Source organism: Thrips palmi, unplaced genomic scaffold, assembly GCF_012932325.1.
Source record: "Thrips palmi isolate BJ-2018 unplaced genomic scaffold, TpBJ-2018v1 HiC_scaffold_10, whole genome shotgun sequence".
NCBI classification, from domain to species: domain Eukaryota; kingdom Metazoa; phylum Arthropoda; class Insecta; order Thysanoptera; family Thripidae; genus Thrips; species Thrips palmi.
The window spans coordinates 1,369,424-1,383,877 of record NW_023144621.1 but is presented as its reverse complement, the minus strand read 5'-3'; the positions used below and the strand labels follow the sequence as shown (position 1 = coordinate 1,383,877).

At 45.3% G+C, this 14,454-nt stretch overlaps 2 protein-coding genes across 22 annotated transcripts in view; both read right to left on the bottom strand.

Moving 5' to 3' along the window:
- The window catches only part of LOC117651134, a 47,732-nt gene that overhangs the window by 26,915 nt on the left and 6,363 nt on the right, over positions 1–14,454 (bottom strand). For all 21 annotated transcript variants that reach the window (XM_034395026.1, XM_034395002.1, XM_034394957.1 and 18 more), the window contains 2 exons: positions 8,170–8,361; positions 7,537–7,669 (listed from right to left, as the gene is read on the bottom strand). In XM_034395026.1, the coding sequence (XP_034250917.1) occupies positions 7,537–7,669; positions 8,170–8,276 (240 nt within the window). In that variant the 5' untranslated portion in view covers positions 8,277–8,361. The remainder of the gene's footprint in view (positions 1–7,536; positions 7,670–8,169; positions 8,362–14,454) is intronic.
- On the bottom strand, positions 8,440–12,018 carry LOC117651980 (protein krueppel-like). The gene is made up of 2 exons (XM_034396609.1): positions 11,933–12,018; positions 8,440–9,917 (listed from the first exon to the last, which is right to left on the bottom strand). Exon 2 carries the CDS (start codon positions 9,859–9,861, stop codon positions 9,403–9,405), a length of 459 nt encoding a protein of 152 aa, XP_034252500.1. The 5' UTR covers positions 9,862–9,917; positions 11,933–12,018; the 3' UTR covers positions 8,440–9,402.

Sequence of the window (14,454 nt, the reverse complement as noted above, 5' to 3'; positions counted from 1 at the left end):
AACTTTACATTCGCGAAAACGGTATTTTGCTTCTGGGAGGTGGGCAATTCCCGTTTGACGCATAGCCACGTCACCAACCAGAATAAAATCACGTTGGGCATCCAAAGAAGAGGTCCTGTACCAAATATCAAGTTGATAGCCAGTCAGATAAGGTCCATAGCCAGTCAGATAAGGTCTATTTCGAATGATTTCCAATTCTGCCCCTGGAAAATAGGCAAACGCGTGTACCGCCGCTCTACAGGGGGGTCCACCTGGGCTCCACCTCTTAAAATGATCCTTGGGGATAGTAAAACAACTGTGCCAAGTGGCATTCCGGTATCACATTTTGCAAGGTGGGTTCCACTAACCTCCGGACTATCCCTAGGGTGGAGCGATGGGTCTAAAATCGAAAATTCTTTTACAGGAATGAGAAATTGAGCGTTTCGTTTATCTCTTAACGATCAAAACTCGCAATACAGAACCAGAAAGTATAATTCACTGAAACTCATTACTTGGCTAAAAGCTTCAAACGCGTTGCGCAACCTCAAACATGGTAAAAAAAAAATCGAAAAAAATGCGGAAAAATTTGTTTTTGGCTTAACTTCAGGATTCAGTGCGGCGCTCGTCGATTTTGAAACGTTTTTAGGGGTTCCCAAGAACCCCTATTGTCCGAGGTCCGTGGATTCTTCCCCCCCCCCTCTCCGATTTTCAAATAAACAACTCTAAACTATTTCAACCATGAAAAAAACGAAAATTCCAATTTTTTTCGAAAATTCATCGTGGAAATTTTCCGTAAACGCGAAAAACATAAATTTGCAACAATCGAAAACGAAAACCGTTAATGATATGAAAAAATGGTTCAAATAAAAAATGTGCCACTCCTCAAAACTAAACCTCCTGGCTCATCAAAGTAACAAGAAATCGTATATGTTCTGAGCAAATGGTCAAAACATGAAAAAAAATCTCCATGGCAACGGCATGGTCCCATCGTACCACCCGTCAAAATTTAAAGTCGCCCATTAAAAAAAAATCTAAACGCCGTGAAATTTGAAAATGCTAATGCTAACACATTGCACGGTGTCTCAACGTTGGAACATGTTTAAAGTCTGTCACTACTAAAAAGTTCGTAGCAGAAACGACGCATCAAATTAATTTTCGTGGGTTGGCACCAATATGCTTCCCGTCTGCGCCCTTTCGAAAATCGCGAGGCTGAAAGAACGAACAGGCGCCCATTGAAACTGCCCCTCCATTGTTGCTGAGGTTGGATTGTTTGGCATGCTCTCAAAGGCTGCGGTTGTCTTGTCATGTTTTCCTCGATTTTCAACCCGTTATGGAAACGGGAACACCGTGCAATGCGATTAGCATTGGAATTTTTTTTTCTGGGAGGGGGGGCGGCGGCAATGGCCCCTAGATAGCCACCTAAAAGTTAGTAGGCAAAAAGTGCAGCTTTGTCCCCCCTCCATAGGCCACCTCTGGATCCGCCACTGCGTTCTCTTGAGCCTTGTATCACATTCACTTGGATGTGAACCAGCCATGAGTTAAGGTAAAAAATCAATTGTGGGTCACGAATCAATTGTGGGTCATTTTTTTCGACGGGTCACCGCAGACCCTGTGGAGATTGAATCGATTTGAATTTCGCGGTAGACCTTCCTGCAACCTTTCTTTGTCTCCCCAAATAGCGTGTATGTCCGAGCGACGGCTGTAACGGCTCGTATCAGGCTTCGAAGGAAGGCCCTTCAAAAAGTCGTGAAAAAAGCGCCCATCCAACGAGGCGAAAAATCGTGTTTTTCAAATTGCCACCGTGAAGCTATTACAAGGTAAAACGGGACGCCCTTGCTGATTTAAGTTCATAATAGGTCAGGGAACAAAAATTTACCATAGTACAGCCGAAATCATTCGATGCCATGGTGCGCGGGTGATGGCAAACTATAGTGTTCGCTACCATGTCAGACCCGTTACTTTAGACGAATTTCACGGTAGTTTTTCTTATATTTTCTTTGTTTCTGCGCTTCTGACTGATGTATCACAGTAAATTCCATTTTTCTGCCCCGTCACATTTAGTTCTACGATACGAAGGTTATGTTACAGCCCCGAATGACAACGTTAGCTCTTACTTCCCGTCCGCCAAGACTTTTTTTGTTGGGGAGGGGGCGGCGCATTGCAGGGCTTACAAAGCGCCCGGAAGGGGACCGCTCTGCAACTGCAGGCTAGGCACCCGAGGCTAGTCCAGCCCTGTTATAACGAGTCAAATCAATCCCTACAGACTGAATATTCTGACTGAGATAATATACTGTAGCAATACCTCACGATGACAGGGTGTGGTGTTGGATTGTCTACCACGCCGGCGGCCCTAGAATATGCACTATAAAAGTTTCGTCTCCAATCCCAGGACGTTTAAGTCACATCTGTCTCACAGTGCAATCAGCCTGTTTATGTACTTTTCCTCTTTGAGTGAAAAACGTGCCTGCTTGGTTTATTAAGAACCAGGGGCCTTTAGTTAGTGAAAATAAGAAAATGTCTTGCAAAAGCGGTCAATTTACAAGCAAAAAGACGAAATGGCCCACACTTGATATGACCCACAATTGATTCATGGTGCTATAGCACTGAGAATGAATTGGTCACTACCATCACCCTTTAAATGGGTGATGCAACTTCGTTGCCCAAATTTTGGTGACGAAAAATTCATCACCCGAAATTTGGTAACAGGCGTTTGGTCGCCCAAATTTGGGTAACGCCGTCGGCGACACCGTGAGGTTCCCGATGGCGTCCTTCCGGGGCCACCACGATGACCGGAGGCCTCAACGCCACATTGGGTCATCGTGGTGGCCCCGGAAGAGAGTCAACGGGGACCTTACGGCGTCGCCGACGGCGTTGCCCAAATTTGGGCGACGATTTTTTGACTGCCCAAAATTTGGTCACCGCGGGCTCGTCACCCAAATTTGGGCAACAGTGCGTGCGTTACCCAATGAAAGGGCGATGGTGGTGACTCTTTCATTCTCAGTGAGATCCTGCAGTTTTCACAATTCCGAAAAATAAATTCAAAAGTGAAATCCTGTTGTATTGAAGCAAATCATATCGAAATTTGAGCTTCCTACAATGCTGACCCACAATTGGTTCCAAAAATCAGTTGTGGGCCAAACCAGACTATTTTTAAAACAGCCGCAGCTTAGTAAATAAGGATGATAGACGGGGTGACTGACTATGCTGAAAAACTTAGTCCAAGGACCATAGTTGAACGTGACTTTTTGTGGCGTTCGTTTAAACGTGACGTCACGTTCCTAGAATGGGAGTTCCACAGACCCATTCCGGGAGTCGTTTCGTCGCCCTGTCTCTGTCCCACCTACACTGGGATGTCAGTATCAGTCTGCTGGGTGTCACGTTTATCGTGAGTGCACATGCGACGTGGCCCACATGCCCCCGATGCAGGTGTTCTTGTGGTATAAGAGACACCGAAGGATGGAGCCGTCGTCATACCGTTTTCAACATGAGACCCTCCAGTATCAGCTCCCTGTTGGTGTTTCTAGCCTCGCTGGTGGTGAGTCCCCAATGTCAGGTAGAACGCTCTGTCGAGGGGTCATCAACCCCCATATTACTTCGTACACAGGCTGCTTATTTCTTGTATATTACCCACACTACAAATCCAAAGGTCAGACTTCTCGCCACTCCAGAGGCAAGACCCCCATATTACTTCGTACACAGGCTGCTTATTTCTTGTATATTACCCACACTACAAATCCAAAGGTCAGACTTCTCGCCACTCCAGAGGCAAGACATATAAGTCTCGCCAAGATTTGGTCAGACCTGAAAGTCTCGCCAAAATTTGGTCAGACAAAAAAGTCTCGCCACAAAACGGTCATACACAAAAGTCTGACCCCAAAATGGCGAGACTTTTGTGTCTGACCGCTACCTACAGGCCGTAATGCGCCGGACGGTTACGGCCTAAAGGCCGTGGTCAGGCACAAAAGTCTCGCCATTTTGTGGTCAGACTTTTGTGTATGACCGTTTTGTGGCGAGACTTTTTTGTCTGACCAAATTTTGGCGAGACTTTCAGGTCTGACCAAATCTTGGCGAGACTTTAATGTCTCGCCATATTTTGGCGTGAAGTCTTTCCATCCAAATTGCAGTGCATACATTTACGTTAAAAATCAATAAATATCAACAAATAGACTGCTTAGTTTCAGTCTCGCCATTTTGCGGGGAGACTTTTCAGTCTGACCATTTTGTGGCGAGACGTTTTTGTCTGACCAAATTTTGGCGAGACTGTCTTCTCTGACCTAAACTTGGCGATACTTTATTTTTCGCGTCCGGAGTGGCGAGAAGTCTAACCTTTGGATTTGTAGTGCAGACGGCTTAGCATCACTGAGAATGAAAGAGTCACCACCACCTCCCTGATATTGAATGACGCACGCATCGTCGCTCAAATTTGGGTAACGAGCCAGCGGTGACCAAATTTTGGGCAGTCATAAAATCGTCACCCAAATTTGGGTAACGTCGTCGGCGAGGCCGTGAGGTCCCCGATGACGTTCTTCCGGGGCCACCACGATGATCCAATGTAGCGTTGAGGCCTCCGGTCATCGTGGTGGCCCCGGAAGGACGTCTATCGGGGACCTCACGGCATCGTCGACGGCGTTACCCAAATTTGGGGAACCTAACGCCCGTTACCAAATTTCGGGTGATAAATTTTTCGTTACCAAAAATTGGGCAACGAAGTTGCATCACCCATTTAAAGGGTGATGGTGGTGACCCATTCATTCTCAGTGATTACTAGAGAATTGTTTTGTACAACTGCACCGTGACTTCTAAAAAAGAAAGTCTGTGTTGCAGACTTTTTGTAGCATAAAGATGATTACTCGGTACATACTTTTGAGTGCACACTCTGCTCTTTCCTGAGAACCTCGGTTTTGCAAAGCGCGCCGCTGATTTGTTGATCATAATCTGACACAGGTGTGCCTTTGCGCGCCAAGCCCGACACCGGGAGGCTGCCTTAAGCCCGCCTGTGGCAAGCGGCCCGAAAGCCCCCCAAGCGTGGGCAGGGCGGCTTTCCCGAGTCTGCAATGGCCCCCCGACCAGCGCTTCAAGAGCCCACTGCACCACATGAGCAGCGGACGGGGCACACAGGGCGGCCGGCCCAGGACTGGCGGCAAGTAAAGCGGCAAGCCCAACCTCCACGTGGGCCGTGGGAGCACTCGAGCCAAAAATTAAGTTTGGCGGAGACTCGAGCCGAATAAACTGCTGCATTCTTCGTCTGCCGATTCTTTTAATACCACACTCTGAAAACTTTACAACAGGGGTCTCCAACTCGAGCCCGGCGGGCCATTTGGTCCAGCGCGGCCCGCGGTAGGCTGGCCCAAAGAAATCGAAGTTTTTCCGACTGTCCAAATCCGCTCAGAAATCGATTCTGAACCGAAAAATAACTACCCTTATTTTTGGCGTTTTGTCCTGAGACGATTTTGAATACCGGCTCAAATGCAAAAAAGATATTTTTTATCCATTTAAATCACGAAACTTGTCATGAGAATTACAATTTTCATTAGAGTTTCAAGATCGAGACGGCAAAATGTTCTGTTTTCGACGGCAAACAAATTACATATCCACCAATTTTTTTTCAGACTTCGTCTTCAGTATTCTACTAGCGATTTTCACTCAAAAAAACATATGTCGGTTACTATTTTGAGATTACTTTTTTTCGGACGGCTGAGATCGGTCCTTGTCTACTTTTTTATCTTACCCTATCCCAAAACAACCCGATCACGTGAAATGGAGCTGTGCAAATCAATTTGCCTACCATCTAAGGGCAAGCATGTCTTTGTTTTTCAATATGAAGAAAAACCTGTCGAGCTGTGAGCCCGCAATTTTCCTCTGATCTTCAAACCCCAGCTGTCATTTTGTTCGGTTTCTTAAGGCAAACAAAAAAGTTTCCATCTTTTTTTGGCCAGACTGCGTTTTAAGGTCCGTTTCTGCTTGTAACGTGCAGAAATCGCCCAATTTCGCTTTTTTTGGCCACGTTTCGACCGTTTTTCTCGTCAGCGATCCCTGTGACCAGCCGATGATTACTCTTTCACCTTCCCTGGCCTTAATGCTAGGTTCGAAATTAGGAAGAGCCGGGTCCTAGAAACAATCGAACAGGTCCAGGCCATGATCGCGCCGGAAGTGTGCATGAAGACGAAATGTCGAAAACGGCCCTTACGTATTTTGACCGAAACGTGTCCACCTCCGGCGCGATCTGGGCCATTTCCGATTCCACTCAGTTTACTTCCAGAGTTAATTGGATGCAATCAGAATGGGTCTTTAAAGATGGATCGATGGATCGTCTTAAACGGCAAAACACACCGCACAGATCTCGAAAAACATGAAAAACGACGATGTTCACGCCGCTTTTTGACAAAAACGGCCTTTGCCCCGGCCAAGGACCTTGTCCGACAGCTCTCCAAAAAATTCACATCATTCTGACGTATATTCCGCACCAAAAGCGAGATAGGGCATGTCAAATTGGTCCCTGGTTCCAATGTTATGGTCGTAAAAGTGTCATTTTAGACGTTCAGACCCATTTTTGAGGCCTCTGATGGGCAAGAAGGGGGCGGCCCCGGCCAAAACTGCTTTGGCACTGGTCTTACAGTATCCTCAAGGTCCCATTTCTGTGAAGGAATTGTCGATTTTTGACCCATCGCTCCACCCTAATGCTCCCCCAGGGTGTCAACCACAAAGCACGCCTCACGGTGGAGCAGCATGCTTCAAAGCGCGCACCAGGATGAATAGCGTGCCTCTTCGTTGATAGGAGGCTTTTCCAAGCACACTCTAAATGTCTTACAATGAAATTTGACCTATGTTATTCGTATGTTACAGTGAATTCGGCGCAAGCATAATACGAAGCAATATTCCTTCGTAATACGAATCTTTTTAGCTTTTTCATTGTAAGATACGAAGAAAAACCTTCATAATACGAAGAAAAACCACCTTCGCATTATGCTTGCGCCATTTCCTTCGTATTATGGGAAATTTCTTCGTAAGACATTTAGAGTGCATGCTCTTGCAGAGCGTGCTTGCATGCACATTGTGGTTGACGCCCTTGAAGAGCATGCCTCACTACCCACAGCAGTTAAATTCATACCGAAATTCCATGGAAATTTTACTGGAATTCATTTAAATTTGTAGAAAATTCAATTGGAATGAAAAAAAAACTGATCACGCCGAAATTCATAGTTACTTCCCTCAAACTAGGAGCTCAAAGCGCGTCTAGAGCTTAGGCCACCAGAGTTGGTCTCTGGCCCACTGTGAGGCGGATCCAGTGGGGGAGGGAACGGGGGCGCCAAATAGGACTAGAACCGAAAGTGTGGACCCACCAATGGATTCCTCGTTCGGAGAGCAATCCATTGGTGGGGTCACACGGTCGGTTCGAGTCCCATTCAGCAACTCTGGAGCTCAAAACGCGTCTGGAGTTTTGTCCGCCTCCACCGGTCTTGGCCCACTATGGGGCGCCGCCCCTCACTGAACCCGTTTCTGAATCCGTCCTTGTCCTTGGTAGAAGTTCGCTTCAGCTCTAACGGTGCTTTGACATACCTTCACTTTCGGATCTTGCGCTGCATCGGTCTTCGCGGCCTTGGCGGCTTGGCTCCGCCCCTCCTCCTCCAGGGCACGCTTGGCTCGCGACACGGACAGAGACAGACTCCACCCCGACGGAGCGCGAGTAGGACTGCAACACAGGGTTACAGCATAGTCTTCTACGGAGAGCGAAGTTTCTTTCGCACACATGGTTTTATTTTTTTTGTGCACGGTTAATACATTACGAAGTATTTTGAGCATACATTGTACAAATAAATTTACTTAGTTATACGAAGAAATAGTTCGTAAATTACGAATTATTTTCTTTGTGAGCTTATGTATGCTCAAAGTACTTCGATATGACAAGTTGCTTTTCTTTGAAAGGTCTAAAACAGTTTGTGAGGTTTTCTCAGTGTGGATACAAAGAAGATGTCAACGAATGTGACGTCACTTACAATTGCATGTGAATTGGGTCACGTTCGTTTGAATCCTCTCACATTTGATGAAACACTCGTAGGAACGTGAAACAACGTCCACACGTGTTTGACATCGTATTCGAACCGACGTGGCACTATCCATATTGACATGCCGTCAAGTTGGTTGAAAAAAAAACTGCAAATGTCTCGTGAACCCGTTCAAGTTCCAACGAACCTGGCACACTGTCGCGGGCGTGGCGGTGGAGTGGTCCCTTGGTACAGCCACTGCGTCACTTTTTCCGCCGCGGGGAGAAGAGAGTTTCGCTGCGGCTCCAAACTCATCCTCTTAGGAAAATAGTTCCTTGCGGACGGAAGAACTCAGATCGGGTAGGTTTGATGGGTGTAGCAGCGAACAGGGACAGTAGAACTGCAACAAAGAACACCTAACTGATCATACATGGTTGCCACAAATATGAAATTTTCGTTTTCCCTGACCGTTTTGAAAAAAACTGACTTTTCTAGGGTTTCAAGGTTTTCACAGATAAATTCCTACAAAGAACTGCTCGTTGTGATACAAAGAAAACGAAGGCTTCGCAGCCTACGAAGGAAATCGTTTGAAATACGAACAGTTTTGTTTGTAATGCTGCGAAGAAGTTCTTCGTAGGCTACAAAGGATTTTTCCGTTAAATTGCAAACAAAATCTTTGTATTACAACAAGCAGTTCTTTGAAGGATTCTAAGTGTGTTCCACACTTTTGGCAACCCTGTCATAAACATCGAAGCCCGATTACAATGCTTCACCGACGGTATGAGGCGGGAGCAAGAAGTGTCTAAACGGCACGTTTCTTTTGATGTTTTCGAATTTTTCGGCAGCCAGTTTCTTCTTCATTGCGCTCCCTAACCCCTCACATGTCAGCATATGCATGTATATTGAAATATTTTGCTCGTCTCGTCGAGACGAGTCCTTTGATGTGAATGGTTTCCCCATTTCTTATTTGATCCAATTTAATGTAAACGGGCATCGAAAGGGTAAGAAAGAAACTCTCACGTTACAGGGATAATTCTCACCAATATAATTCACATTACATAAATACTTAAGAACTAAGATAAAACTTGGTACGACGCACAAATGGGCTCACACAGGTACGGCCAAAAAGAACAAAAACTGCAAAATGAAAACAATTTACACTAGACAATAACAGAAAAGGTTTTGTGTTAACCTTACAGGTTTTTAAGACTACCTTATTCAACACCGCGGTAATTTCCTGAGCGCACTTAAAACACAGGAGCGGATTCACATAACTAGAAATCTCTAACAAAATAATTACGATTTTCACGATCTTACACAGAAGTAAGACATGTACAGCAACTTCCACCCCTGGTACGGGGGTATGAACACTATTCAGCTTATTTAATTTACAACTTTACAATATGAATTACATTAATTTTACAATTAATTGTAAAGAAGCTTAGTCATCATAACCCTCACTATCTACCTCTTCCTGTGAATGAGTACGAAGGTGCTTCTTTATGTTGCCTTTTTGGCTGAATTTCATCTTGCAAATTGAACATTGAAAAGGCTTCTCCCCAGTGTGCGTGCGCTCGTGTTTTTTCAGGTTGCTTCCTTGGCTGAACTTACGTTTGCAAGTTTGGCAAGAAAAGGGTTTTTCCTTCGTATGAATCCTCACATGCTTTCTAAGATTGCTGGAGTCACTGAACGTTTTCTTGCAACTGTCACACTTGAATGGTTCTTCACCAGTGTGCGTTCGATGGTGGGCGGCCAAACTCTGACTGTCGCTGAACTTCTTTGTGCAGGATGAGCAATGGAAAAGCTTCACTCCCCGATGGGTTAGAATGTGCCTTGTGAGACTGCTTTGGTGTTGAAAGACTTTACTGCAAACTTCGCAATCAAAGGTGTTTCCAGCCATTGTCTTTGAAAGTGTGATGAAGCGGATGAAGTCACCGAGGAGTCCGATGAAGAAATCTGCAACCGAGAAAAGGGCCGAATGAACACCAATGTCGTACAAACATGGGGTCCGTCGACGAGAATGTTAATTTTAGTGTATCGCAATTCTTGACAAACACGTGCATGGTTTATTGGACGAAAATGTTAATTTTGATTGAACTATTTAAGGTTCTGTGCGACGAGAGTCAAAGCTAACTGATTTAACAATCATCTGCTTAAAAAAATTCGTGGTTTGCGGTGGTTGGGTACGGAAAATGTACGGAAATGGTACGGACCTTCCGTACTGGTTCTCTGTGGTCTCCATAAGGATCTCATGTCAACTGGTATGGAAAACATGTACAGAACTTCCGTGGTTAGCAAGGTACGGACGGTCCAGGTAAAAAATTGACCAGACACGTTCTGTACTTCTTCCGTACTTTTTGCTACCAGTGTCTGACCCGGGAGAACAAACAGAAAAGTCAGAAATGAGAGATTCTATGAAACGTACGGAACTGTCATACAAAATTTTCTCTATCCTTCACCCTCAACTCCCAAGGCAGAGCTTCTTTCAAGTACCTTGCAAGGACCTACATTAACCTGACCCTGTTCGCATGTAACACATCAATCGACCAAACCCAAGGGTCTTTTTATGGGCAATTTCATGCTTTTTCAGATACATTTTACCGATTGGTAAAAAGTTAAAAACTTTGGCTGCAATCGTGCGCGCAGTGACACCATGTAATTTTGCAGACCATTTTTGCATAGAACACAAAACATCCTAATTCAATGGTAAAACAAAATATTTTATGTTGAAAATGTTGTAAAAACTTTCCTCTTTAAGGGGGGACCCTGGTGAAACTTTCAAGTAGGCTTCAAAATAATCCCAGCAAGTTGAATCTTTGCTTAATTATTAGGTTCATTATGGTGAGTTCCCAAAACAAAATTCAATCCAAAATGTTGAACGGTCTCTGAGAAAAGTGGCTTTTTAGTGTTTTTTGGAGCGTTGGGGAACAATCTTCCTGCGCCTTTCATTGGGACGGAGAGTCTTGAAAATTTTTTTGGGTTATCCTAAAGATGTATAGAAGAGATTTTAGTGACGGAATTTTCAAATTCAACTTCTTTCCTGAGATATGAGTTTTCAAATTTTAACATTAAAAAAAAGTGGTTTTTTTCCCTTTTTTCAAACTTTTAGGTGTGATTAAAAAAAAGTAGGGCTGATATCAAGATTCCGTCACTAAAATTTGTAGACAAGTCATCAATGAAAAGAGTCCATGCAAGACGACTCATGTAGGTGTCAACCAGGAACGCAGGAAGTCTTTCAAAATTTTTTGTCGACTGAGCAAAGCTGTGAAGTTGAGCGTAGAAGCCAACGACAACTGATCTCAATGTTATTTCCTTCCAAATGATAAAGAAACTACCCACTTAGCTTAAAGGTGTTCAACCTGTTGAATCTGAAACCTTCTATACATATTTTTATCTATGAACTTTGAAAATACCATTTTTTGGAATTTTGGCGATTTTTTCACCAGGGTCCCCCCTTAAAATGGCGCCTGCCGTTTGTCTCTGGCATTCATACTTATCTTTATATTAACGTCTAAACAGGAGGTTCGAAAATCGTCAAAATACGTGCAAATGACGCTACTGCCCCCTTAACGTACTCTGCGACCATGGAATTTTATGAAAGCTCTAGCTTTCACACTAAATGTTTATGTAGAATTTTGTACGTGCCACTTGCACGATTTTGTGCATGCGGGGAATTTGCGTAATATTATGCGTGAAAATGCATAAATTTATGCAAATTCACGCACAATTTTATGCACGACGGCACACAAGTTTAAAATTATGCATCACCACGTACAAATTTGTACATAAACATTTAGTGTGTTGAAAGAAAAAGAAAACCGGAAGTCAGAACGTTCAGTTCCTACCGCGCACATTTCCCGACGAACCAATTACGTCTGATATCAGTTTTCGATTCGCCTCTCCTGCCGGGCTGAAACTCCTAAAGAGTGCCCCACTAGGTTACAGACCCATCAGCGTCAGTCCCAACATACCTTTAATGTTCTCCACTTCAAGATAATACACCCTGCAGGTCCGTGGAGAAGACGCCAAGACGCAACTCGATTTCTAACGTGAACAAGTCAATGCAACCCGGGTCGGAGCCAGAGTCATATTTTCGTCTTTACTTCGGCTTAATTTGGTTTCCGCATTGAGCCCGTTTAAAGCGCGGTAGAAGGCGAGAGCAATGGTCATTCAAGGCGCGCGCAAGGGCTAAACGAGGCGAAACAAAGGTTGAGATCAGGCGAAAAAAAGACGCTGCGCAAGCTTATCTTATTCGTCTTGAAATTGTCTCTATCGCGTTTGGATTTAGGCTTGCGGAAGCCGAAAAGAAGGCGAAAAAAAGACGAAAAGAAGACTCGTACGAGCCCGGCAGGAGCCGAAAAAAAGACGAGATTGAGCGCCGCCTGCCTCCGGTCGGCAAAAGAGGTGGTGAGGGGCCAGCGACCGCACTGGCGAAAAGTAAACACGGCCTGCGCTTCGACGCAGCGTCGAACTACGAACCATGAGACTCGGAAATCGGTGCCGCAAGCCGCTGGGCCAGGGCGACTTGTTGGAGGCTGGGTGTCTCAGCTTGACTCCTGACTCACGCTGCCGCGGCGGCTGGCGCTTCAAACGGGCTCAATGCGGAAACCAAATTAAGCCGAAGTAAAGACGAAAATATGACTCTGGCTCCGACCCGGGAAGCAGCCTACGGACTACGGTCATGACCCGAAGTTCGCCCGAAACGAGTCCAGTCCACGCGCTAGCAACTTGACACGTTAAAAACACGTTAAAATCAAAGTGGTACACCACACTCTCTGCGGGGTGAGAGAACTGTCTCACAGGAAAAGGGCGGTACTAAAATGCATCACCGAGAAAAAGTTCGTACACGAATGTATCACCGAAATTTTGGTGATACATTAATATACGACCTTTCTTTCGGTGATACATTCGTGAACGACCTTTTATCGAGAAACTTATTGTATCGCAGAAAATTAGTGAGATGCCTCACCCTTCGAATTTCAGTGTTTGAACACATTTCACATTAAGGTGCCAACATAGGGGCCTGAAAGAAGGTAACACGTGTGGCGTGGAAAATACGCCAAAAATCTTGCACATTCGAACACATTACAACAATCATCATTGAACACATAATTTTACAGTGAGTCACCCCTTGGCCCAGTTGTGAATGTCTACCACAGCAATCAGAAAAGTTAGCATACTGAGAAGGGTTGAAGTTCCCGCAAGGACTGAGAATGACAATGAGTCGTCAGAGACACAGCTCGAAGCAAACGGCAGGACGGCGACGCAAACGTAGTTTTGCTTAGTGACTTCACTGCCGTTCTAGATCTTCAGCACAATAACCTTATTCCGCGCCCTTTGCACCGACTAACTGAGAATCTCTTCAGCTATTTCTATTGTGCAAAGAAACGACAGTGACCGAGCGCCAGAGCCGCCGTGACGAATTGAACGTTAGAACCAAGAGGTCGACAACTCCCCTTAGCCGTGAACGAGGGCGGATAAGTACTAAGGGGTATTGAAATGCACGTTTTTAAGCGGTCTTGCTACCGCTTTTAGCTCTGCATCCGATCCCACTCATCCCATCCCATCCACCCATCCATCCATTCAGCGCGCTCGGGCTCGGAGGGGACTGCATGGTCGTGTTGGTCGTCGTCGTCGTCGTCTGTCGTCGTCCTGCGCCGCCTCGCCGCGCCAGTCCCCACTCCTCACAGCCACCCCCACCCTTCTTGCCCCCTCTCTGCCCGGCCTCCCCGGCCGGTCCACGGCAAGACCGCTTTGCTAAGCTTGCCTTGGCGGAACTTTTTTGAATTCCATACCGGCACACCCGGAAAAGGGTTCATTCTTACCTAAAACCACCGCAAACCAAATTTGAGACCGATCGAAAAATATTTAGGGGTCGCTACAATGGCTGAAAGTTGTAAATTTGACGTAATTTTTAAAACAATACAACTTTCGAGTATTTAAAGCCCTGCGCATCCGGTGTTGGTCCTAGCTTGTTGCCCCAGGAGACTTTTTTTTTCCCGGGATCCAGGCCGACCAAAAGAACCCTACGGGATGCATTTTGAGCGAATGATAACGGAACTGGGTCCATTTTACGCTCAAAAAAGTGTATTTTTCTCCGGTTTTAGAGTTTTAGAGGCCTACCAAACTTTTGCCTTGCGTCACAAGAAATCCAAACCCAAACAAGGCAAAAGTTTGGTAGGCCTCTAAAACCCTAAAACCGGAGAAAAAATACACTTTTTTGAGCGTAAAATGGACCCAGTTCCGTTATCATTCGCTCAAAATGCATCCCGTAGGGTTCTTTTGGTCGGCCTGGATCCCGGGAAAAAAAAAGTCTCCTGGGGCAACAAGCTAGGACCAACACCGGATGCGCAGGGCTTTAAATACTCGAAAGTTGTATTTTTTTAAAAATTACGTCAAATTTACAACTTTCAGCCATTGTAGCGACCCCTAAATATTTTTCGATCGGTCTCAAATTTGGTTTGCGGTGGTTTTAGGTAAGAATGAACCCTTT

Bases quoted from the DNA above. Each gene is read 5' to 3' on its own strand.
- LOC117651980 (XM_034396609.1), bottom strand. From the start codon at position 9,861: ATGGCTGGAAACACCTTTGATTGCGAAGTTTGCAGTAAAGTCTTTCAA.